General features: G+C 40.7%; 1 protein-coding gene across 8 annotated transcripts in view; it reads right to left on the reverse strand.

The window, feature by feature from the left end:
* Window positions 1-23,771, reverse strand: part of DCLK2 (doublecortin like kinase 2) — a 192,952-nt gene that overhangs the window by 61,075 nt on the left and 108,106 nt on the right. For 5 of the 8 annotated variants that reach the window (XR_007519809.1, XM_049905214.1, XM_049905208.1 and 2 more), the window contains exons 3-5: window positions 6,983-7,085; window positions 4,426-4,527; window positions 3,435-3,485 (exon numbers count right to left, since the gene is read on the reverse strand). Coding sequence is in view for 7 of the 8 variants with exons in the window: in XM_049905214.1 (XP_049761171.1) it covers window positions 3,435-3,485; window positions 4,426-4,527; window positions 6,983-7,085 (256 nt within the window). In the remaining variant the exon portion in view is untranslated. The remainder of the gene's footprint in view (window positions 1-3,434; window positions 3,486-4,425; window positions 4,528-6,982; window positions 7,086-23,771) is intronic. The other 3 variants (XM_049905211.1, XM_049905209.1, XM_049905213.1) reach the window with 1 other exon arrangement.

Below are 23,771 nucleotides of genomic sequence, written 5' to 3' on the forward strand. Positions count from 1 at the left end.
CAGCGAAGCTGTGGAAGAACGTCGCGTGCATGCGTAATACAGCTCCAGTGAAGCTGTGGAAGAACGTCGCGTGCATGCGTAATACAGCTCCAGTGAAGCTCTGGTTCTTTTAACGCTCAAAGCAGATGGCAAATCAGCAAAAAGCAAAAATAATGTATCTTATTGCAGTACAGACATAAAAAAAAAAAATCGGACAAATAAGGAGTGAAACTAGAATTATTTTCAATAATAACTTTCCGACAGTGATATAAACAAATATATAAAACATTATGGAATTATAGAGACGTGAACAAGAACTTGTGAATATATCTTGCCCACCAGCAAGGGCGGGGAAACAGATGGCTGTTATATTTTTAATAGTTAATTTACTAAGAAGGCTGTTCCATAACCTCTAATACCCACAGGCTTGATGTACACCAACCTGAATAACCAAGAAGCTCTTATGACTCTCCCAACTCAATTCCACCATAATCCAAACACATTTTCTAAGTATGTCATTAACGGACAGGGGAAATTAATGGTGATTTTCTTTACAACACCTACTTATTTGTTTGAAGGCCATAAAAGACATTCTTTAACTTTCTTTTGATCTAGACTTCTTATTTCTAATTCCTTCCATTTTCTTTTCTTCACAGCTTAATTTCCCCATTATTTAGCAAAGCCTGGTAGTTTTCTCTACACCCTCTCCAAACCACCACACATTTCCTAGGTTGCAAGCCCAATTCAGATTCTTTGCTAGGAGAAGTGTGGCCACTGCTGTTTACAGGGAAAGGTAAACTCGCAGATTCCATACTAGAGAATGCTGAGAGGGAACTGACAGTAGGAATTCACATTAAGCAGAAGTTACTACAGGCAATGGACTAATAAACTTGATGTCAGATGAAACTGAATCATAGGCTTTTTTTTAAATCTTGCACAGTGACCTACACAGGTCACCAGTTCCTACTCAATAGCTACTTTTAGCTTTCACTGGTATTTAGACACCACGTTGGTATCAAAGCGTTCCTTGGAATGGTGATAGCCTGTTGCTGAGTCAATTCTGACTCATAGTGACCCTACAGGACAGAGTAGAACTGCCCCACAGGGTTTCCAAGAAGCAGCTGGTGGATGTGAACTGCCGACCTTTTGCTTAGCAGCCGAACTCTTAACCACTGCACCACCAGGGCTCCTGGAATGGTGATAGAAAAGGGAATAAAGGAGAAAAACCAGTTCCTGCAGGTGATGATCTCTGCAGCCAACTACGTTGCCATCATGTCAGATCTGACTCATGGCGACATCATGAGTGTCAGAGTAGAACTGTGCTCCATATGGTTTTCAACGCCTGATTTTTCAGAAGTATATCTCCAGGCCTTCCTTCCAAAGAGCCTCTGGATAGGCTCACACCTCCAACCTTTCAGTTAGTGGCAGAGCACATTTAACTGCTTATGCCACCCAGGGACTACTGTAGCACCTGGTCTCCCTAGAAATACACCCTCTGCCTAAACATAATTTCTTAACAAAGCTCACTGCCAGGGATTTAACAGGTGCCAGCAACTACATGTTCATATTTCCCCCCAAAAAACTCTAATCCTAAGAAATAATAAGTCACAGGTGGCACTTAAAGTTTCTGATAGTTTGGAAGGTTCAAAAATTTTTTTTTCTAATGAGTAGTCCTTAATTTCATTTACTTGAACATTTCCCCAGAGTCACTGGGCAGGTAAATAGGGCCTAGCCTGTGCGTCAAATTCCTGTCTTTCCTTACGGTGCTGCTGCCACCTGGAAGGTCGTCCACCTGGAACAACCTGCCAACGTCTTGGCGATGCTCTACTCCTTCACTACACCCCTGACTTCTCTCCTAAAATAAGGCTTTTGTTCCCTTTGTCTCAATTTATGGTAAGAAATAAATTTGGGGGTTTGTTTTTTTGCTCAGAATACTTTCTTCTCTTGGTACACTAAGAATAATTCACAAGCTAAAAACCTACAGCGAGAATTTTTAACACTCAAACTATGGTAGCCATTTACCCATTTATATTATCCAGATCAATTTCTATGTGCCTATTACACACTATTTAGCTATTTGGACAAACTGGAGTTTTGTTGGGGGATTTACATAACCAGAAGACTTCACTCAAAGCACCACTTCTGTCCCAAAGGTCGAAAAGCACAACCTCCTGTCTGCCAAGTTACTAGCTGTTTGAAATTCCAATTAGTCCCACGGAATTTTCTAAATGGTTAACAAGTAGACATACCACAGCTAAAGCAGTGTGTAAAAAAAAAAAAAAAAAAAAAATGTTATTTCTGGGTACTGGGGCTTCTTTCAATATTACAAAACTTTTTCCTTCCTGGCGGTGGGGAGCAAGGAGAGAGTGCTATAGAAATAAACAAGGACAGCAGATTTCTTCAGAATCACGCTGAACAAATTGCCTCGGGTCTTCCACCATTAACTGCAGTAAGGGCCGGATACGCTTTTGAGTTAATCTCTTATAAAGACTACGGTTTGCCCTCTGAAATGTAATTTTAAAATCTCACAACTTTTACCAACTGTGAGGTCTACTCCATTAACCTAAGTCTAAATGTGAACTCAGTTGAAAATTTGGGGTACTGAAATATTAAGATTTTCCTTAAGTAGTGTCTAAGTTTTCCAAATTCTAGGTGGAAAGAATTGTTTAAATAGTTATGAGGCTGTATTTTGGGACAGTTGAGCCACAAAACAAATGTGGCCCTGACAAAAATCTACATCTGCCATGTGGTAAGCTAGTTCAGAGCATTTACACCAATTACATATTATACAAGCTTTCCCAGTGTTTGAGATACTCTACAGAGATCATAGTGCAACCTGAAATAAGCTTAACAGCGGAGAGATGCTCTCAGTAAAAAATACTTGTTCTGTTAATATTCTGGGAGACTGCTGAGCCTATAACTTTATGAAAATAATTGTTCTGAGAACTAGAAACATTGCAGTGCTGCCTCCTACTATGTACAAGAAACACCTCATAATCCTTCTTGGGAGTATGCTATTATAAAATACTTTGAATTCTAAGATTTTAATGATTCCCAAGCACTTAAGTGCAGAGTGGGGAGGATGATAGGAAAGTACACTTATTTCTATGGCCATTTACATACTATGAATAAATTCTAGTTTGTTTTCTTTTTTTCAGTTAACGGAATCTTTACAAAATTAACTAGAGATAAAACCCTTGGGGCGAGTGGTTCCTCCATCTCTGTATTCTGACTCTACACGGCAGCCCCTAGCAATCTTCTGGTGGTAGCAGGTTCTCTAACACACCAAGGAGGCTGCGGCATCCTATGCACTGTGAAGCATTTTGTACTGCACAGATGCACACTGGGACAAGCCAAATACACTCATGGAAATGGAGCAAAAGGCAACAGAAATGTGGCAAAAGACAAAAACAAAAACCCAGCAGAGCGAGAAGGCCATAATGATCATGGCTCACCTGGGGATTTGGCTGTAGAATAGGCACTGGAGTAGTGGGCACCCCTCTTTACTGTCCACATTCAGTATATACAAAGGAGGGGAGACAGTGAGGAGAGCAGTTATCAGCAGGTCTAAACATGTGTACAAAAGAAGGGTAAAACAACCTGCCCTAAAGAAAGGGGAGTGGGCTGAAGGCAACCCGGTGGTAAGTGGGATGTCCAAAACACTTGGTCATTTATAAGTTTGACTCTTGAGAACAGTTGTTACTGATACTATTACCAAATAGTCTGAATTTTTTTTTTCTAAAAGTATATGTTTTCCATAATTCTTTCCTTAGTGGGAAATGACAGCAGCAAAAATTATCCTTAATTACTATAAACAAATCCCATAGAATCAATATGCTAAGACCCTTATGAATGTTTTTAATTTTAAAAAATGCCAAAAAAGAGTCAAAATTATGATAAATCTATAGGCTTAGGACCTGAAAGAAACTGAATTACAGATAAGACTGACTTTTAAATACATAGTACTTAACAAAAAGAATCATTATTAACATCACATTATCTGATGAAGGAATTTATCAAGCTAACGTATTTCTGTGGGGTGTGTGTGTGTGTGTGTTTTAAATCAACAGAGGTAATGTTCAGAAAAATAAATATCCACAATCACATCATAGCACGTAACTCAAAATGCAGTGCACAGTGGTCAAAATGGGAAACACTTTTATGTAAATAAATAGCAGAGGAGTCTAGACTATAAAGTTGTTCTTGACAAAATGTGTCAGACCCAAAGCACACAAGTCTCTCAGGAGACTTAATTATAACTCTGAGTAACAGACTTAACTTTTTGGTTTCCAAAAAAAAAACCAAACAAACAAAAATGCCATCTATATGCTGCTTTGGAACCTGCTGCACAGGAGCCTGACAAAGAGGACTAATTCTCAGTAATTACACTGTGGATCAGAATGTCCTGCTCCTTCTGTGACCATCCATTCCTTTTCTATTTACTACCTGAGGCTGGTGATTTGCTGCGTCGAGAGGGCCCAGGGCTTTTGGATCCAGAATATTTCACAGCTGAAGAACGAGAATAAGATGACTTCAAGACACGGCATTCTAGAAAGGAACAAAAATGCTTTAAATAAATCTGGCTTTAAAACTAACCAAGGGTGGATCCCACATGACAGTGGTTCACTGCCTAGAAACGTTAACTGATAATCTATTATTGTTCAACAACTTTAATAGACATAGCAAGATTCCAAAAGTTCCCACCTAAAGCTATCTTTAGTTAGACTATACATCTTGTGACATCACCTCATTGTTTCTGAGCGTTCTTACTGACACAGAGAAATCTCAGTGTTCTAACTTAACCACCCCCCACACACACATCCACTTCCTAATCCAAACGTCCAACTATTTTTTTTCCCAATGCTTCTGAGCATTCACAAGCAAAGACTATAATTTTATTATTCTCTCCAACTCCGTGATTATCTTATTTTGAAGGGGCATGTCCTGTCTTATTTTCCGTCTTCCCAATGCATGGATCATCAAAAAATGAGGAAACGAGCTTTAAACAATACCTTTGGTCTTTCTATAAACTACCCAATAAAAAAATGTTTAGAGTGTAGGCACTAATTAGAGCTAAGCCAATCAATTTTCATTCACATAGTTAAGAGCATGGATGTTAGAGTAATCAGATTTTAGATGAACCATGGATTTGTCATTTGCTAACTGGAGAATCTTGGTTAGCAAGCCTAAGATTTTGTGTTTTCTCTATGAAATGGAGATAAGATTACAATCTGCTTCACATAGTTAAGGATTAAATTAGGTAGCATATTGGCCATAATTTACTTTATGAGACTTAAATTTATGCAGGGAGAAAAAAAAAATGGGTTGCTTAGTTTTCATCTCTACCCCAGGGGCCGTAAATTAACATGTGAAGTACACTAATCAGGAATACACACTCCAGGGGAGGCTGGTTAGCATTTGAAAGGCTCTAATCAAAACCTCACACAGAGGGAGCTAGCAACTTCTGCTTAGTTAATTGGCATTATGGGTGTCAGAAAGTGGTCCACTGCTGAAAGGAGTGGTGTGTGGATGAGTTAGAAACCTCTTGTAGGCGTGTCATTCTTTTAGATGCAGGATTTGCCGGTACAGCAAGCCAATCACCTAGAACTTCAGAAGTGCACCCCAGGTTTAGGAGTCTGAGCAGTCCTAGAGCCAGCTCTTCAAGGAAGGTTTGCTGCTGAACTCCAATTGTTGCTGTTGGGTGCCATCAATAAATGTTTTATTATTATCATTATTAGCAAATTAACTTTATAACCTAGAAGACATCATTAATTTCAGTGTCTCAACTTTCAAAATGACAAATATTAGCATCAAAGAAATATTATGAGCTAGAATTAAGAAAGAAGTAAATCACAGATGATATGGAAACGCATACTTCAGTCAACCTCAATCATTCACACAAATGGGGGATGACATCAGCATACCTGAAACCAAACCCATTGTCATCAAGTTGATTCCAATTCATAGCGACCCTACAGGACACAGCAAAACTGCCCCATAGGGTTTTCAAGGCTGTAATCTTTATTGGGGAGCCCTGTGGCGTAGTGGTTAAGTGCTCGACTGCTAACCAAAAGGTCGGCAATTCAAATCTACCAGCCACTCCTCGGAAACCCTATGGGGCAGTTCTTTTCTGCCCTATAGGGTCCCTATGAGTTGGAATCAACCAGAAGGCAAAGGGTTTGGGTTTTTTGTTTTTCAGTCTTTATAGGAGCAGACTTAGCACAGATAATCCAAAAAGACACTATCTGTAATCCCTAAAGGACTCTCCCAGTGGTATTACTAGGCTAAAGAAGGGCCAGTCCAGTAGAATACCAAACCAAGCCCATTGCCGTCAAATGGATGCCAACTCATAGCGACCCAACAACAGGGCAGAGTAGAAGTGCCCCACAGGGCTTCCAAGGCTGTAAATCTTTAGGGAAGCAGACTGCCACATCTTTCTCCTGCAGAGCAGAGTGTCTGGTGGGTCCAACGGTTCCAGTTCAACACATCAATACATTTAAAGTGATAAATTGTTCTCATTGTTGTTAGTTGCTGTTAAGTTGATTCCGACTCATGGCAATCCACATGTGCAGAGTAGAACTGCTCCACGGGATTTTCAAGGCTGTGACCTCTTGGTAGCAGATCACCTAGCCTGTCTTGCAAGGTGCCTCTAGGTGCGTTAGAGCCATCAACGTTTTGGCTAGTAGTCAGACACCTAACCGTGTGTGCCACCCAGGGACACTTAAACAGGTATAGCCAGCCACCATTCTAGAAGAAGGCAGGAAATTCAATTCAAAGACAAAACAATGCGATAAGGAGAGATGGAACCAAATTGTTAAAAATGTAAACTACTTGAATTCGTTTTGACAAGTGGGCACTTTCATTCTGTCATCTATTTTTATTAGCTCAAATGCAGCACTGCTAATGCCATCTTTCTTCAACATCCCAGACCACTAAACCTTAAATCCCATGCCTTCATGTCAGTAGGTACAAAGATGGCCAATAGGTCAATGAATTGTCTTACCACTATGGTCCAGGACAAAGTCATCTTGGGCGTAACGGAATTTTTCGGGTCCACATGCAATAAAAACATCATCATCACCAAAAAAGTCTTGCAGACAAGTAACCTGGAAAAAAATAAATAAATACTATCGCATCCAAGAAATCAACTAGAAACATTAGAAGTGGAGAAAAAATTAGTAAAAGAAAAAATATATGTACATATCATCAAACTTCACATATAATATCAGCTGGAATGAAAAGCTGTTTAATATTACACCACATTTCCAGGCACTTTAACCTTCACAAAGCGCACTGGTTTGTGGTCTCAGAACAAAAGCGTGAAGGACTCACGGTAGACATCGATGTTCCTGTTCCACAGGTGAACCCAAGGGCATACATGCAAGGTTAAATGATTTGTGCAGGGGTCCCAATCAATAGGTGGCAAAGCTGGGGTTCAGTGAGGCCTCTCCTCTCTGGTTGGTACTCTTTTCTGTTCCATCCTTCTCGCTCTCCCAGCAACTCTACTTTCCAGCTGTGTCACCTTGGGCATGACTTAGCCTCTCTGCACCTCCAGTTCCTCAACTGTAAAACAGTGCCTAAAACAAGCTAATATACATAACACATAACTTGAAACAGGGCCTAGCATTTAAGTCCTCAGTGTTTTGGCTCTCATCCCCATCACCAGCATCATCATCACCATCAAGGTCAAAGGAAGATCTTCCATGAAGCTAATGAGCTTTAAGCTCCAGGGTTCTTCCAAGGCCCCATACCTAAACATGTAGATATTATTTTGCATTCTTTTTTAAAAATGGGCCCCTAAAATATATTAGCTTCAGACCTCACAAAACCTGGGATCTACCCCAGGGAGCACACTCATCCATTTATATTCCCTGTGATGTCAAGAAGAACTGCCTTCCAGGACTTTGGACCTACAGCAGCTAAAACTGATCTGTTTTTCAATAGGTAATTTCAATAGATAACAGGTAATACTTTTTTTAAAAAAAAGTACTCCATCCCCAATAATAATAATAAAGTTGGAAAACCACTGCTCTGATACTTGGAGGATTGAGTGGGCTCAGTAATTCCTTAAGTCTTTCTGGTCGCTATTTAGCTTTTTATTATTATTGTGTTTTAGGTGAAAGTTTACGGTGCACACTAGATTCTAACTCAAAAATATACACACAATTCATTTTGTAACACTGGTTGCAATCCCCGCAATGTGTCAGCACTCTCCGCTTTTCCCTTTACACCTTGGGTTCCCCATGTTCACTCATCTGGTTTTCCTGCCCTTTCGTGCTTTCTCATCTTTTCTTTTTGGCAGGTGTTGCCAATGTGGTGTCATATACTTTACTGAACTAAGCAGCACGTTCCTCACGTGTGTTATTGTTTGTTTTACAGGACTGTTTAATCTTTGGCTGAAAGCTGGACTTCGGGAGTGACTTCTGTTCTAAGTTAGCAGAGTTTTCGGGGCCCATAGTCTCGGGGGTTCCTGGAGTCTATCTCAGACCAGTAAGTCTGGTCTTTTTTTTAGAATTGGAATTTTGTTCTATAATTTTCTCTGGCTCTGTCCAGAACCCTTTATTGTGATCCCTATCAGAGCTATAGGTGGTGATAACAGGACACCACCTAGGTCTTCTGGGCTCAGGCTGGTGGAGGCTGTGATTCATGTGGTCCATTAGTCTTTTGGACTATATTTTCCTTGTGTCTTTGGTTTTCTTCATTCTTTGTTCCACATCAGATGGGACCAACAGATGTATCTTAGGTGGCTTTTCAAAAGCTTTTAAGACCCCAGACACTATTCACCAAAGTAGGATGTAGAACATTTTCTTTATGAACTATGTTACGCCAATTGACCTAGATGTCCTCCGAGACCATGGTCTCCAGCCCTCAGCCCCAGTAACTCCGTCCTTCAAGGTGTTTGGATGTGTCTAGGAAGCATCTATGACTTTGCCTCAGTCAAGTTGTGCTGATTTCCCCTATATTGTGTGCACTACTTAGTTTTTTATTGGAAGAAATAAGTATCAGTATATTGCTGTTGGTAGGTGCCGCCAAGTTGGTTCTGACTCAGCGACCTGATGTACAACAGAACAAAACATTGCCTGGTCCTGTGCCATCCTCACAACTGTTGCTATGCTTGAGCCCATCATTGCAGCCACTGTATCAATCCATCTCATTGTGTGTCTTCCTCTTTTCGCTGACCCTCTACCAAGGGTGATATCCTTCACCAGGGACTGGGCCCACCTGATAACACGTCTAAAGTACATGAGACAAAGTCTCGCCATCCTCACTTCCAAGGAGCACTCTGACTGTACTTCTTCCAAGAGAGATTTGTTCATTCTTCTGGCAGTTCACAGTGTTTTCAATATTGTTCACCAACACCATAATTTAAAGGTATCAATTCTTCTTTGATCTTCCGTATTTACTGTCCAGCTTTCACATGCATGGTGACTGAAAATATCATTGCTTGGGTCAGGTGTATCTTAGTCCTAAAAGTGACATCTTTGCTTTTTAACACTTTAAAGAGGTCTTCTGCAGCAGGTTTGCAATATGTCTCAGAATAGACTTGAAAAACAATGCTCTAGAGAGAAGACCATGGTGAGTACATGTGTTAACAGAGTAGAACTGCTCCATAGGGTTTTCTTGGCTGTAATCTGTAAGGAAGCAAATCACCAGGTCTTTCTCCCAAGGTGCTGCTGTTCAGGTTCCACCTGCCAACCTTTAGGTTAGCAGCAAATCGCAAACTGCTTGCTCCATGAGTTGGAATTGGCTCAATGGCAACACGTTTGGTTTTGTAAAGAGAAGACAGTGAACTAGATACGATGTAGATGACTTGGGAAGAAGAGTCAGAGTAGTTAATTGGCCCAAATAATACACTTCTTCTGCAATGTCAAAAAGTTTACTGCACAGACAATAAGTGAAGCAGGCATGGTTACTGCCCATTTGTTTCAATTCTCATCAACCAAGATGTGAATTCTGCGCGTCAGTGAAACTCAGCTCAGGCCACTGTCTGAGGCTTTTAGGAAGAGCCACGTTTTCCATGTTTCCTGTTAAACCCACTTCTCTTCTGTTCTTCATCACAGTTGGTAATACCTCTGACCATTCGCCTATGCTAGAATTCTGGGAGTCACCCTTTTCCTTTCTTCTCCAACCCCTCACGTCTGTTGTTTTTACCTTTTACATGGCTCTTGAATATTTCTATTCCTAGCCCTTGCTTCAGGCTCTCCCTCTCTCTTGCCTGGACTCCCTCCATGATCCTGTAACTGATGTTCTAGCCTCGTCTTCAGTACTCAGCTCATTCATCATCCTTCTCACTGTACCAGGGTGACCACACATCACTTGAAGCCTTCAGAGATTCCCTTTCACTGACAAGATAATGCTCCTTCACAGGGCACACCCAGCTGACCCCGCCTGGCCCTCCAGCCTTGCCTCTCACCATTTCTTCTTTGCACTCCCTCCTCAGCCATATGGAAACCAATTTGTGTTCTCTACATGCACAGTGCCTTAGTTTATTCTTTAAACAGCTTTACTGAGATATAATTCACATACCAACAATTCACCCATTTAAAGCATGTAAGTAAATGGTTTTTAGTATATTTAGAGTTGTGCAACCATCACCACAATTTTTCAGAACATTTTCATCACCCAAAAATAAACCTCATGCGCACCTCATTACCCCTCTCCTCATCCCTGTTGTTGTTGTGGTTAGTTGCCGTCCAGCTGGCTGATTCATGCTGACCTTATGTATAACAGACGGAAACACTGCCCAGTCCTGTGTCATCTTCACAATCATTAAAAGTTGCCCATTGTTGCAGCCACCGTGTCAGTCCATTTCATTGAGGGTTTCCTTCATTTTCTCTGATCCTGTACTTTACCAAACATGATTTCTTTTTCTAGAGATTGGTCTTTTCCAGATGGTGGGTCTAAAGTAAGCAAGGTGAAGTCTCATTGTCCTTGGTTCTAAGCAGCATTCTGGCTAGTACTTCCTCCAAGAGGTAGCTATGGACTTGCTTATTCTGGACATTTCATATAAATGGAATCATACAGTCTGGCTTCTTTGACTTAGCATAATTTTTTCATGGTTCATCCACGTTGGAACATCTGTCAGTACTTCGACAGGTGTTGCCCATATGGTCTTGATACTTGACTAAGAAGCACGTTCCTCACATGTGTTACTGTTTGTTTTATAGGCCTAATATTCCATAAGGAGTCCCTGGGTGGTGTAAATGATTAATGCGCCTGGCTGCTAACCAAAAGGTTGGAGGTTAGAGTCCACCCTTGGAAGAAAGGTATGGTAACCTACTCCCCAAAAAACCACCCATTGAAAACCCTATGGAGCACAATTCTAACTCTGGCACACATGGGGTTGCCATGAGTCAGAGCTGACTTGATGGCAACTGGGTTGTTTTGTTCTGGTATGAATGTACCACATTTTGTTTACACTATCATCAGTTAATGGATATTTAGGTTATTTCTACCTCAGTGCTGACTCTTGCCACCACACTGTTTCTCAGCCTAAAGTGTCCTTTCTGACCAGCCATCAATGCCAGGATCTCCAGGTGGGCATGGCTGTGCCCTATTCATCATTTCACAGGGTCTAGTAAATTTCCTGGCATTGGTGGATGCTTAATAACATGTTGTTGAATGGCTTGTGGCTTGGTACAGGATTCCTGCTATTAAAATCAAGCTTGCAGACAGACAGAATGACTTCTCTGGGGTGAATGGTGTCTCAACTATAATCTCCATTGTCATTACCACCACTACCACCTATGTGTCTAGGACTTACTGAGTTCAGGCATCACCTTGTTGTTGTTAGCTGTTGTCACATGGGCCTCTGGCTCCTGGCAACCCCACATGCAATGAATGAAACATTGCCTAGTCCTGTGCCATCCCCAGGATCAGTCACAGATCAGAGCATTGTGATCACAGGGTTTTCATTAGCCGATTTTCAGTAATCACCAGGTTTTTCTCCCCAGTCCATCTTAGTGCTCAAACTGTTCAGCATCACAGCAACACACAGGCCTCAACTGACAGATGGGTGGTGGTTGTACATGAGGTACATTAGCCGGGAATCAAACCCTGGTCTCCCACGTGGAGGCATGAATTTTACCGCTGAACCACCAATGCCCGCTTAGACATCACATAACCTTTCTGAATTCTCTCTCTGTACTAGGAGATTTTTATTCTATCATTTAATCCTTACAACAACCCTAGAAGTTGATACTATTATTATGCCTCATTTGCAAATAAGGAAACACATCTAGAGAGGGAAACCTTCCCACACAGGTAATAAACAGAAGTCCAGGAATTTACAGGCAGGTCCTCCATCTCCACATCTCTGCTTTCAACTTAAACACCACGATTGTCTTTCTCATCTAGAATTCCATACTTTATCTTTCTACTTATAGTCCTTATCACATTTTAGCTTGTTTTACAGTCACTTACGTCTGTTATTTCCCAAACTATTTTGGGTTTTACGTACATTCAATAATGTTTCCTAAATTGAACTGAATCCAGTTTTACATTCTTGACTGAATAAAACAGACTTCTATAAAAATTTAATTCAAATTTTTTTTTTAAAGGTAAGTTTAATTTGTTCTTATAGTCAATTTAGCATGGAAAAAGAATTAAATTTTCTACCGTATATCCTTATGAATGTCTGCTTCGAAAATCAATTAGTCTTTAATTGATTTTATTACAAGGAAATGTTTCATCCGGTGCCAAATCAGCTGGCATTTGACTTGAATGAATGCTAAAGCAAATAATTAAGCTGCTTATTATGTGGGGTGAAAGTAATAAGTCACGACTCTCAAAAAATGATAAATATCAAGTGAATAAATGGTACAGCAATGATAAACATGTCTTTGGACTAACTTTATTTTATACAGGTGTACTCAAGACACTTACAGAGCTCATAAAATAACTCCCACTTCCATTCATTTCACAAATTTTTATTGAGCACTACTTATGTGCCAGGTACTATTCTAGGTGCTATGGACACATCACAAGTCCTGATGGCGGGATGGTTAAAGCATTTGGCTGCTAACCAAAAGATTGGTGGTTCAAACTCACCAGCCACTCTGTGGGAGAAAGATGTGGCAGTCTGCTTCCATAATGATTTACAGCCTTGGAAATCCTATGGGGCAGTTCCCCTCTATTCTACAGGGATGCTGTAGTTGGAATTGACTCAACGGCAGTTGATTTGGTGGTGGTTATGGTCACATCAGTAAGAAGGGGGAGGGAAAAAAAATAAAAACAGACAAAAACCCTTGCCCTCACAGAGCAAGGGTGGGGATATCCAAAATAAGCAAAATACATAAGTAAATTTATGCAGTGTTAGAAGGTGATAAACGCTACGGAGAAAGACAAAGCAAGTGAAACGAATAGTGAATGCAGGGGATGGGCGTTGCAATATTAAACAGGGAAGTTTCCATTGCAAAGGTAACATTTGAACAAAATATTAAAAGAGGTGAGAGGGCAAGCCACGTGAATATCTGTAGGGAAAAGTGTCCCAGGCAGAGGGAAGAGAATGTGCAAAGGCCCTAAGGAGACAGCAGACTCAGCATCCTCACAAGAAACAAGGAAGCCAGTGTAGCTGGAGCACAGTGAAGGTGGGGAAGAGTCACTGTAGAAGAGATCAGAAAGGTAAGGGGACATAGAGCCTTATCAGACCTTGTCAGCCATCAGTAAGGACTTTGGCTTTACTCTGAGTGAGATGGGAAACCACTGGAGGCTTTACAGCAGAGGACTGCCACAAGAGGACTTAACACTGGAACAGGATCACGCTGTGTTAAGACTAGGTTGTAGGAGGGCAAGGACAGAGAACAGTAGAGTTGGAGGCCATTGCTATTGCAGCCAAGAGATGTGGTGGCTTGTGAAGAGGTGTTAGGGTGGAGGTCGTGAGAAGGCATCATACTGGATATGGGGATATGAGAGAAAAGACTATGATGGCTTGAGTAACTGGAAGGATGGAGTCGCCATTAACTTTAACAGGGTTAAAAGCGCAGGATGAATAAGCTTGGAGCCCTGGTGGCACAGTGGTTAAGAGCTCGGCTGCTAACCAAAAGGTCAGCAGTTCAAATCCACCAGCCACTCCTTGTAAACCCTATGGGGCAGGCAGTTCATGAGTTGGAACAGACTTGATGGCAATGAGTTTGGTTTTCTGGTTTTTTGGATAAGTTTAGTGGCAGACTGGATGCTCACGAATTCAGATTTGGACATGTGAACTATGAAATGCCAATTACACCATCAGGTGGAGATGCTGAGTGGGAAGTTGGATCTATACAAATCTGGATTTCAGAGATGGGGTCTGGGCTGGAGATATAAATTTGGGATTCATAGCATATGGATTAAAGCCTTGAGATTATCACAGTAGTGCACATACATACAGAAGAGGTCTAAGGCCTGAGCCCTGAAGTACACCAACATTACAATGTCAGTGAGAAGAAGCAAAACCAGCAAAGAGAACTGAGAAGCAGCCAGCGAGAGAGGAAGTAAAACAAGAGTTTGTAATATGCTGGAAACCAAGTTCAGAAAGTGATCAACTGGGTCAAATGCTAACGACGGGCCAAGTAAGGTGAAGACTGAGAAGTGATCACTGATTTTAGCTACATGAAGGTCATTGGGATCTGGCCAAACAGTGTTGGTGGAGTGCTGGGGGAGAAAGTCTGACTGCAGTAGGTAGGTTTAACAGACGGTAGAAAGAAAAGAATTGGAGACACTGAATACAGACAACTCTTTCAAAGAGCTTTCCCTGGAAAGGCAGGCAGAGAAATGGGAAGATGATGAAATAACAGCAAGGTTAAAAAAAATTTTTTCCTTTTTTTTTTTTTTTTTTACTATGCTGTTGAAATGATCCCGTAGAGAGGAAAACACTGGTGACGTAACAAAGGCGAGAACTGCTGGAGCTGCAACCAGTGAGAGGGGATGAGGAGGTCAGTGCACAGGTGAAGGAACTGGCCTTGGAGGGGAGAATGGTCAGTCTTCTACAGTAAAGCTGAAGCAGAAGTTGCCGGGAGGGGACACGTGGTGGTGGGGCCATGGACCTTCTCTGATTGCCTCCTGCTTCACTGAGACAACTGAAGCACAGTTACCGGGGAGGCTAGGGGTGGAAGTGCAGCAGGTCTGAGAGAGGAAAAGGTGTGAAACTGCAATCAGGGGGCTGGAGCGGGGAGAGACAGGACATGACTGCAGGCAGCATTAAGGGTCCACCTGAGGTCCCAGTCTGTACAATAGAAATTCTCAGTTATAAAGCTATAAAGAAGTTATCCAGCCAAATAGCATTTCAGAAAAATCAAAAACTTTTTAGGCTGGAGTGGTTCATATTTCATGGGGTTGCATCTACCAAGCCAACAGAAGGAAATTGATATGAACACAGATGATATCAAGAAGTCCACCACACCAATAAAAAAGTAAATACGGAATGAAATGGAAATCTCTCCCTTTACCACTGCTGGTTTAAAACCCAAGTCTCTGTTCAGATTTTTCATGTTGAAGACATGGACTTTAGGGATTGTCATTACTATGTTTACTAAACCGTTTATTTAAAAACACTCTAGAAATAGAATACCAGGGGCCGGATGTACGTGGTGATTAGTAACATTAAAAGGTGAACGAAAACTAACATCTAGAGAAGGTGAATGGGCAGATCTCATCTCTGTTTTCACTTTCTTTCATTGTACAGAGAACTCACTTAAGCCCCTGCCTGGAATACAGGTGTCCATCCACGAAGCCTGTGAGCATCTGCTGAGAGCAGAGCACCATGCTGCTAAGCCCAACTGCCTTCTCCCTCCTTATATACCTGGGATCTTGGGCAAGACACGTAACTTTTCTCAGGCTCCATTTCTTCACCTGCACGGGCATGAAACCAACTTCATTTAATCTCCAAGGATTAAATGTGATAACACAAGGAAGCAGCTGGTACTTGTCATTTCTTCATCTTCATAAATTCATGGCATCCAATCTTTTTTAAAATTTCACTTAAAGGGTGATTCTTCCCCATGAATTTAAACAAAATAATAAGTACATGTTTTCCTAAAAGTTCAATAAATTAGACTGTTAAAGTTTTCCTCTACTTTGTCATGGAAATATTATTCCACATTTTCCCCAGAAAATACTACTGACAACTCAGAAACATTTCATTGATAGTCTTCCCTTACGGAAAATTACAGACGAAAATTTAAGATACTTTAAGGTCTCAGAAATTCAATGCAGAAATTTGATTCATGTATCATGTGATTCTTGCATTATAGCAAAGCAAAGCGAACCATTGGTTTATATCTATGTATGCAAGTTACATATATAAATATCAACGTTTTCAGATAATGTAAATAGAGAAGGGTAATCATATTAATAAGGAGCCCTGGTAGTGCAGTGGTTAAGCATTCAGCTGCTAACTGAAAGGCTGGAGGTTCAAACCCACTCAGCGGCTTTGCAGGAGAAAGACCTGGCAATCTGCTCCCATGAAGATTATAGCCTACAAAACGCTCTGGGGCAGTTCTACTCTGTTGCATGGGGTTGCTATGAGTCAAAATCCACTTGGTTAGCACCTAAGGACAACAAGTATATCAATCTAATTTTTATGCTAATATTATATTTGTGTAATACAAACCAAAAAGGAAAAAAAAAAAAAAAAGCCATTGTCATGGAGCTGATTTCCACTCACAGCGACCCTACAGGACAGAGTGGTACTGCCCCAGGGGGTTTCCAAGGAAAGGCTGGTGGATTCAAACTGCCAATCTTTTGGTTAGCAGCCAAGCTCTTAACCACTGCGTCACCAGGGCTCCTGTGTAATGCTAGACCTACTTATTACAAGATGGTTACTGTTCGCCCTTGCCTGAATTTCCAAGTATATGGGGCTGCACATTCTAATTGTTCCTAGTAATGCCCCACACTCAATCACTGCTCTTCAAAATGAAACATAGGATAAAATGCTCAGAGTGTAACATAAGCTAAAATAACTGTCTTAGTTATCTAGAGCTGCTATAACAGAAATACCCCAAGTGGATGGCTTCAGCAAACAATAGTTTATTCTCTCACAGTCTAGTAGGCTAGAAGTCCAAGTTCAGGGCGTCAGCCCCAGGGGAAGTCTTTCTCTCTCTTTTGGCTCTGGAGGAAGGTCCTTGTCATCAATCTTCCCTTGATCAAGGAGCTTCTCAGGCACAGGGGCCCCAGGTCCAAAGGATGCACTGTGCTCCTAGTGCTGCTTTTTTAGTGGTACGAGGTCCCCATGTCTCTCTGCTCCCTTCTCCCTTTCATATCTCAAAAGAGATTGGCTCAAGACAGTCTAACCTTGTAGATTAAGTCCTGCCTCGCTAGCATATCTGCCACTAATCCCATCTCATCGTCATCCTAGAGATAGGATTTACAACACATGGGAAAATCACATCAGATGACAAAATGGTGGACAATCACACAATACTGGGAATCATGGCCTAGCGAAAGTGATAAGCACATTTTTGGGGGACACAATTCAACCCATGACAATAACTCCCTCTCATCAAAAGGAGGCACATGAGTTTACATTCATTCTACCATTAGTCAAGTGCTGGGCGTAAATGACACACAAGAAGCTCACAGTCTAGCAGTGAAGACTAACAAGAAAACTAATAATTACAGTTCCACACGTTACAAGGGGATGGACACTGTAATAGAAGAACACTCCAACTGTTATGGGAATAAAAGAGCATTAAGAAGAACTAACCTGATGAAAACAGCATCCCATAAAATGTTCAATCACTTTTAGAGTATTTCACGTTTGGATACTACGATAGTTCTAACTTCCATGTTTTTATGTCATATTTCTTGTTCTTTAGGCATGGTGATCTCTTTGCTCCTTTTATCATGAGTTTTTTTAAATTAGGGTTTAACATTTGAGGTACAGACCATGTTAATAAATCTGCCTCAGAGAAAATAAATCAGTATCACGAAGAATGTCTGAGAATCGTTCTTAACAACGGTAAGGAAAAATGCCTAAGGTTAGGAGACCTTTTAATGTTTGCTCTAAATTCTTCGATGCAAGATGAATTAACTTTTCAGAAGCTCTTCAAGAATAATGGATGTTATATAGCTTATTGTGAGGCCTGGTGGTGCAGTGGTTACAGCGACTGACTGCTAACTGAAAGGCGGATGGGTTCAAAACCATCAGCATATCCACAGGAGAAAGATGTGGCAGTCTGCTTCCATAGGAATTTATAGCCTTGGAAAACCTATGGGGTCACTATGAGTTGGAATCAACTCGATGGCAGTGGATTTTTTTTTTTTTTTTAATAGCTTAAGAGAAACAAAGTTACACGAACGGGAAAAAGTAATATTTCTGCTAAGGTACAAAATTAATCAGCACGACCTAATGGAGAAACATCCAACTGAAAATAATGCATCTATGAGAGCACATCTAAGCTTTCCAAATGAATGGGGGACCGCTAAAAGCAGTAATTTTTCTATCCTTCAGCAGACGGATTAATTAGGCCAGGGGGAATAGGTGCCTGCCATAATTTCAGTGCTGGTTCTAATAGGTTGCTACAACCGCTTTTTTCCCCCCATTTGGTCTCTATGAAGGGATATACAAACATGTGAAAAGCTTGAAGTCTGATAAAAATACTATACACGTATCGTTGTTGTCAGCTGCCGCGGAGTTAGTGGCCCCATGCACAACAGTGACGTGTTGTCCAGTCCCATGCCAACCCATGACTGGTTACAGATCCGACCATTGTGATCCACTGGGTTTTCAGCAGCTGATTTTCGAAAGCAGATTGCCAGATCTTTCTTTGTAGCCTGTCTCAGTCCGGAAGGTTCACTGAATACCGTGAAGTCGCAGCCTCACAGCAACAAACAAGCCTCCACTGGTGGGGGGGCACAGGAGGTGCCCTGGCTGGGAATTAAACCTGGGTCTCCCGCCTAAAAGGTGAGAATTCTACCACTGAACCACCAATATATTATGACCATAAGGAAAAAAAAAAAAAGCAGAGGCACAAAGAGGCGTAATTCTCCCTGAACACTGCGTTACCAACCAGAGGGGGGCTGACCCACTGGCACTCTGTAAATCTTGTGTTCCTTACCTTTTCCAGGGTCACAAAGGAGTTGGTGGTAAAGCAGATTGCATTTCACTAAGACTTTTTCCTGCTCTAAGATTCTAAAATCTAAATATCTGAGATTCTAAAAAGAACTGTTCATATTTTAGGAGATTGCTTTCACAGAAGTTGAGTGCAATTTTCTGATAGAAAAAAGGCAGGCAGGCGGTTTTAAGTGGGTAAATAGTAATGTCCACATTTTTGATGCCATTCTGTTCAAGTCTCAGGTTCATACATACCTGATGAAATCTTCAGTGGCCCCTCCGAATCCAGGTTCAGTGTCCCTAATATATGTTCTCTTAACACCCTATAGCCCATCCAACATAGAGGTTATCATTGAGACAACTGCCTGGTTTTCTGCCTGGACCTCTCACCAGACAGTGAGCTCCATACACACAGGATCATTGTCTTGTTCTTATCATGATGTCTGATCGTTCTCTCCAATTCCAGCACATTACACAGCACCTCGTTGGCACAACGATTAAGCGCTCAGCCGCTAACCAAAAGGTCAGCTGTTCGAACCCACCAGCCACTCTGCGGGAGAAAAAAACCTGGCAATCTGTCCCGCAAAGATTTCAGCCCAGGAAACTACGGGGCAGTTCTACTCTGCTCTATAGGGTCATTACTTTTGGCACTAGACACCTTAAAATAACTTTCTAAAAACTCATCCTAGATCATTTAAACTCTTTTAGGAATTAAAGTCTCTCTCATCATCATTTTAGGGTAATTTGAGAAAAGTAACTTGTGAAATCTACTTGTGAAATGCAATCATTTAGTACAGGAGTTTCAAAGAAATGCAATTTGCAATTAAAGCCTGCCATTTGGTGCTATTCCGAGAATTGAGGTTGTATCAAATGAAGGTCTCCTGAAGTACTTGCCAAATCTGTTTTATTCTATTGGATTCCCCAAGACCTTATAAAAATGCAAAAGAAACATGATTGGGTCTCAGTGAGAGTCTAGTTTAAACTGGCATCACTTATCAAAATGGAGTAAGGGTCAAAATTCTGGCACCCTTCAAATGTCCATCTTGTGGAGCAAAAATCACCTTTTTGAGAAGAAATAATGGTATCAGGAATATATAATCTTACACTGGATTCTTTTAACGGATTTTTCTCTAATTTTAACTCTGTGTATGTGAGACGTGTGTGCAGGAGTGTGTGTGAGAGAGAGAGAAGCAGAGAGAGCAAAAATCTACACCTCCTACTGAAATTAAATGCTTTCATTATCGGAGTTCAGCTAAAAGGTTGTACAGAAGAGGAGTTATAAAAATAAACTATTTATACCCTACCTTAATCTCTTCAGAGAGGATTTGAATGAGCTCAGAAGGGAAGTCCAGTAAATGGCTTATATTTGATACTGAAATTATTATGTAGGCTTTTAAGGGAATTTGTTCTTTTTTCCCCCCTAAGTAATGGTCACATTACAAGGCATAAAATGCCAAAAAGGAACTGCATTTAATTTTGAACCTGTTCCCAATGAATATCATACCATAATTTCTCTATCATATAAACAAATAGAAATACAACTTTTTTAAAATGTAAGGAAAATCCAAAAGAAGACATTTTAACATAGAATAAAAGAAAAACCTAGCAGCTTCCTGAGTCACTATCTTTCTATTTCTATTGCTAGCAGGGAAAGTTTTCTTTCTTCTTCTTCTTTTTTTTTTAATAGGCTGCCCACCTAGATACTTTATAGCTATAAATTCAGCAGATTGACTTCACCATAACTAACATTCTCTCAGACATGTCCTTTTCTTACCAGTTCTATCCCTAGAATAGAAGTTCCTTTTAAAGTGAACCAGTAAAAAAAAAAACTAACAGGAAAATCATATCTGAAATTTAAAAAAGGGTAAGTCATTTGGTCCTTCCAAAATGCTAGGCACACCAACAGCAACAACAAATTCACAGGTCAGTACAGAGGGGGGGTGGAATTCTCTCCTCATTTCCTTACTTTTTTTTCTTTTTTTTCTACCTAGAATACAATGAGCATAAATAGCCTGCTTTGTTCCTAGTAAATGCTGGCTGGGCCACAGTAAGGGAAGGACCCCTTTCTGCAGCAAGAAGAAAGCAACACAGAAGAGCAATGTTATTCAGCTTCCTGTAAATCCATTCAGCCAGGCACTCAGGGACAATGTGGTTGCCATGGAAACAGAGCTGAAACTAAAAGATGACAGTACTTACAGTAAAGGGCTTCTCAATCACATCTACAGGCAACTCCCTACATTCAGTTTGCTTCCACTAAAAAATACTAGACCAAACCTTCTTTCACTGTAGCCTCCTTGTAAGGACGGCTATTCATCAATCAAGATTAATCATGGAATCCCCAGTCCAAAGATTTGGTTCCAGGAAATACTTCTTTCTACCAATAGGATGGAAAGATCTCAGATGTGAAAAATTTGAAGATATTTAGCTACTATTATGGATTGAATTGTGTCCCCCTAAAAAATATGTATTGAAATCCTGACCCCTATACCTGTAAACGGAGCCCTGGTGGTACAGTGGTTAAAAGCTATGGCTGGTAACCAAAAGCTCAGCAGTTCAAATCCACTAGCCGCTCCTTAGGAACCCTATGGGGCAGTTCTACTCTGTCCTATAGGGTCACTGTGAGTATGAATCAACTTGACAGCAATGGGCTTGGTTTGGTTTTATACCTGTAAATATGATCCTGTTTGGAAATAGGGTTTTCCTTGTTACATTAATTAGGTCATACCTGAGTAGGACGGGTTCTACATATAATCACTTCTGAGTTATAAAAAGAGGAGAATGGACACAGACACATAGGAAGAAGAGGAAGACAGGCAGTGGAGACAGATGCATCTATGAGGATTGCTGGTAGCTACTAGAAGCTGAGACAGACAAGGAAGAACCTACCCCCCAGGCCACACTCTAAATTCCAATGTCTAGTTCCTAAACTATGAGAAAATCAATTTCTGTTCTCTAGAGCCAAGCGCTTGTGGTATTTCTGTTATGGCAACACTAGGCACCTGAGGCAGCTACCAAGTATTTTCCTAAAAGACAAATAATGACCACCTGTCCTATGAAGGAGGTCCTTGTAAGCTAAACCTCTGTACCCACTGAGTATCCCTGGGTCCTAGTTCCTAGAGGAAAATGTTTCAAAGAGTAGTCTGGGGCTTTCCCCCAGTGGAAGAAGGCTGGGGCAAACATTTTAGAAGAATTTAGGTGAGGAAGTCAGAAGAAATCTATTAAGCCATCCATCACGCACTTTCCTCTAATTCTGAAGAAGCTAGAGCTGACCCTGTTCAAACAGGTGTGACCGGAACTTGCGTAAATCCTCTCCAGGAGTCAGGTAAAGGGTTTTAGTTATCTTCAAATAAAACAAAAAATCAAATCAAATTGCAGAATAGACAACTGGGGACCAAAGTAAAAGGCTGGCAACTTACTTGTCCAAATTTTTCTATCTCCAACAGAACAGGAAAGGAAGCAAACATGGAATGGCTAACTGTACGCTTTACCCAGGAACATCAGTGACACGCGAATCTCATTTAACCCCCAGGACAACCCTGCCAAGCTGGCATTATGGTTCCCATTTTATACAAAAAGAAATGAAGGCTCAAAAAGGTTAAGTAACTTGCTCAAGGTCATACAACCACTAAGGGGGGAGCTGAGATTTGAACTCTGTCAGACTTGGAATATGCTCTTTGTACTTAATAACCACACACTGTCTCCTTGAAGAAGAAAGGAATTACTAGTGTGATTTACAGTCTATGAAAAACAATGTAAGTGAGCTTATTGAGATAATTCAGTGAAGTTTTTATACTTGTCTAAACCCAAATAACCAGACCATTTTTCTATGGCCTAGTTTTATGAAGTGAATAAATGGCAAGTATGTAAGCTTATATCTGGGATTTATTTTTTTTAAGGATCAGTTTCTAAGGAATGTCATAAGGTCAATACAAGTTCAGGCTAACCTCCTACACCTTAGGGAATACCGAATATGTTCTGAAATGGACATTTTCAAACAAATTGGCTAACTTTAAAAACAAATTACGAACATAAGTTAGAATCACATGGTTTTAGAATAGGACTCCATTTGTGGCAAGACTGGAAATTCTAAGAGTGCAAATTAATATATGCTGTGACTTTTAAAATTTTAACATGAAGACAAAACACCTGCAATATTTTTTAGAAATTGATCCTCTGCACGCAAAATACATCATCAAATTTGGAGGTCAGTATAGGAAAAAAAAAAATTTTTTTTTTTTTTTTTAATATACAATGGTGGGCACACCCCTGTAGTTAAGACTCTTGGAATCAAGGCTAACAGACTGGTGATGTGGAAAAACTTCGTCGGTCAATTCTATACTTGTTCTGGAAAACACCAGCTACTCAGCACATGTCAGTACAAACAACATTGTTGTTAGTGGTCACTGAGTAGGCCCCCAACTCATGGCAACCCCATCTACAGTGGGATTGGATCTTTTTATCAGACCATTGTGATTCATAGGATTTTTCATGGTTGATTTTCAGAAGTAAATCACAGATTTCTCTTTCTTTTGTTGTTTTTGTTTATAATATGCACAGCAGAACTTACACCAATTCAACAATTTCTACATGTACAACTCGGCGACACTGAAATGTACTGCAACCATTCTCACCCTCCTTTTCTGAACTGCATCCCCTAAGTTTCCTGTCTTTCGAGTTGCTGTTGTCAATTTGATGCCATATAGATAGTTCTTCAAGGAGCACAATGCTAAGTGCAGACATTCTTTACTAGTTACATTAAACT

Source organism: Elephas maximus, chromosome 13 (genome assembly GCF_024166365.1).
Source record: "Elephas maximus indicus isolate mEleMax1 chromosome 13, mEleMax1 primary haplotype, whole genome shotgun sequence".
Lineage (NCBI taxonomy): Eukaryota > Metazoa > Chordata > Mammalia > Proboscidea > Elephantidae > Elephas > Elephas maximus.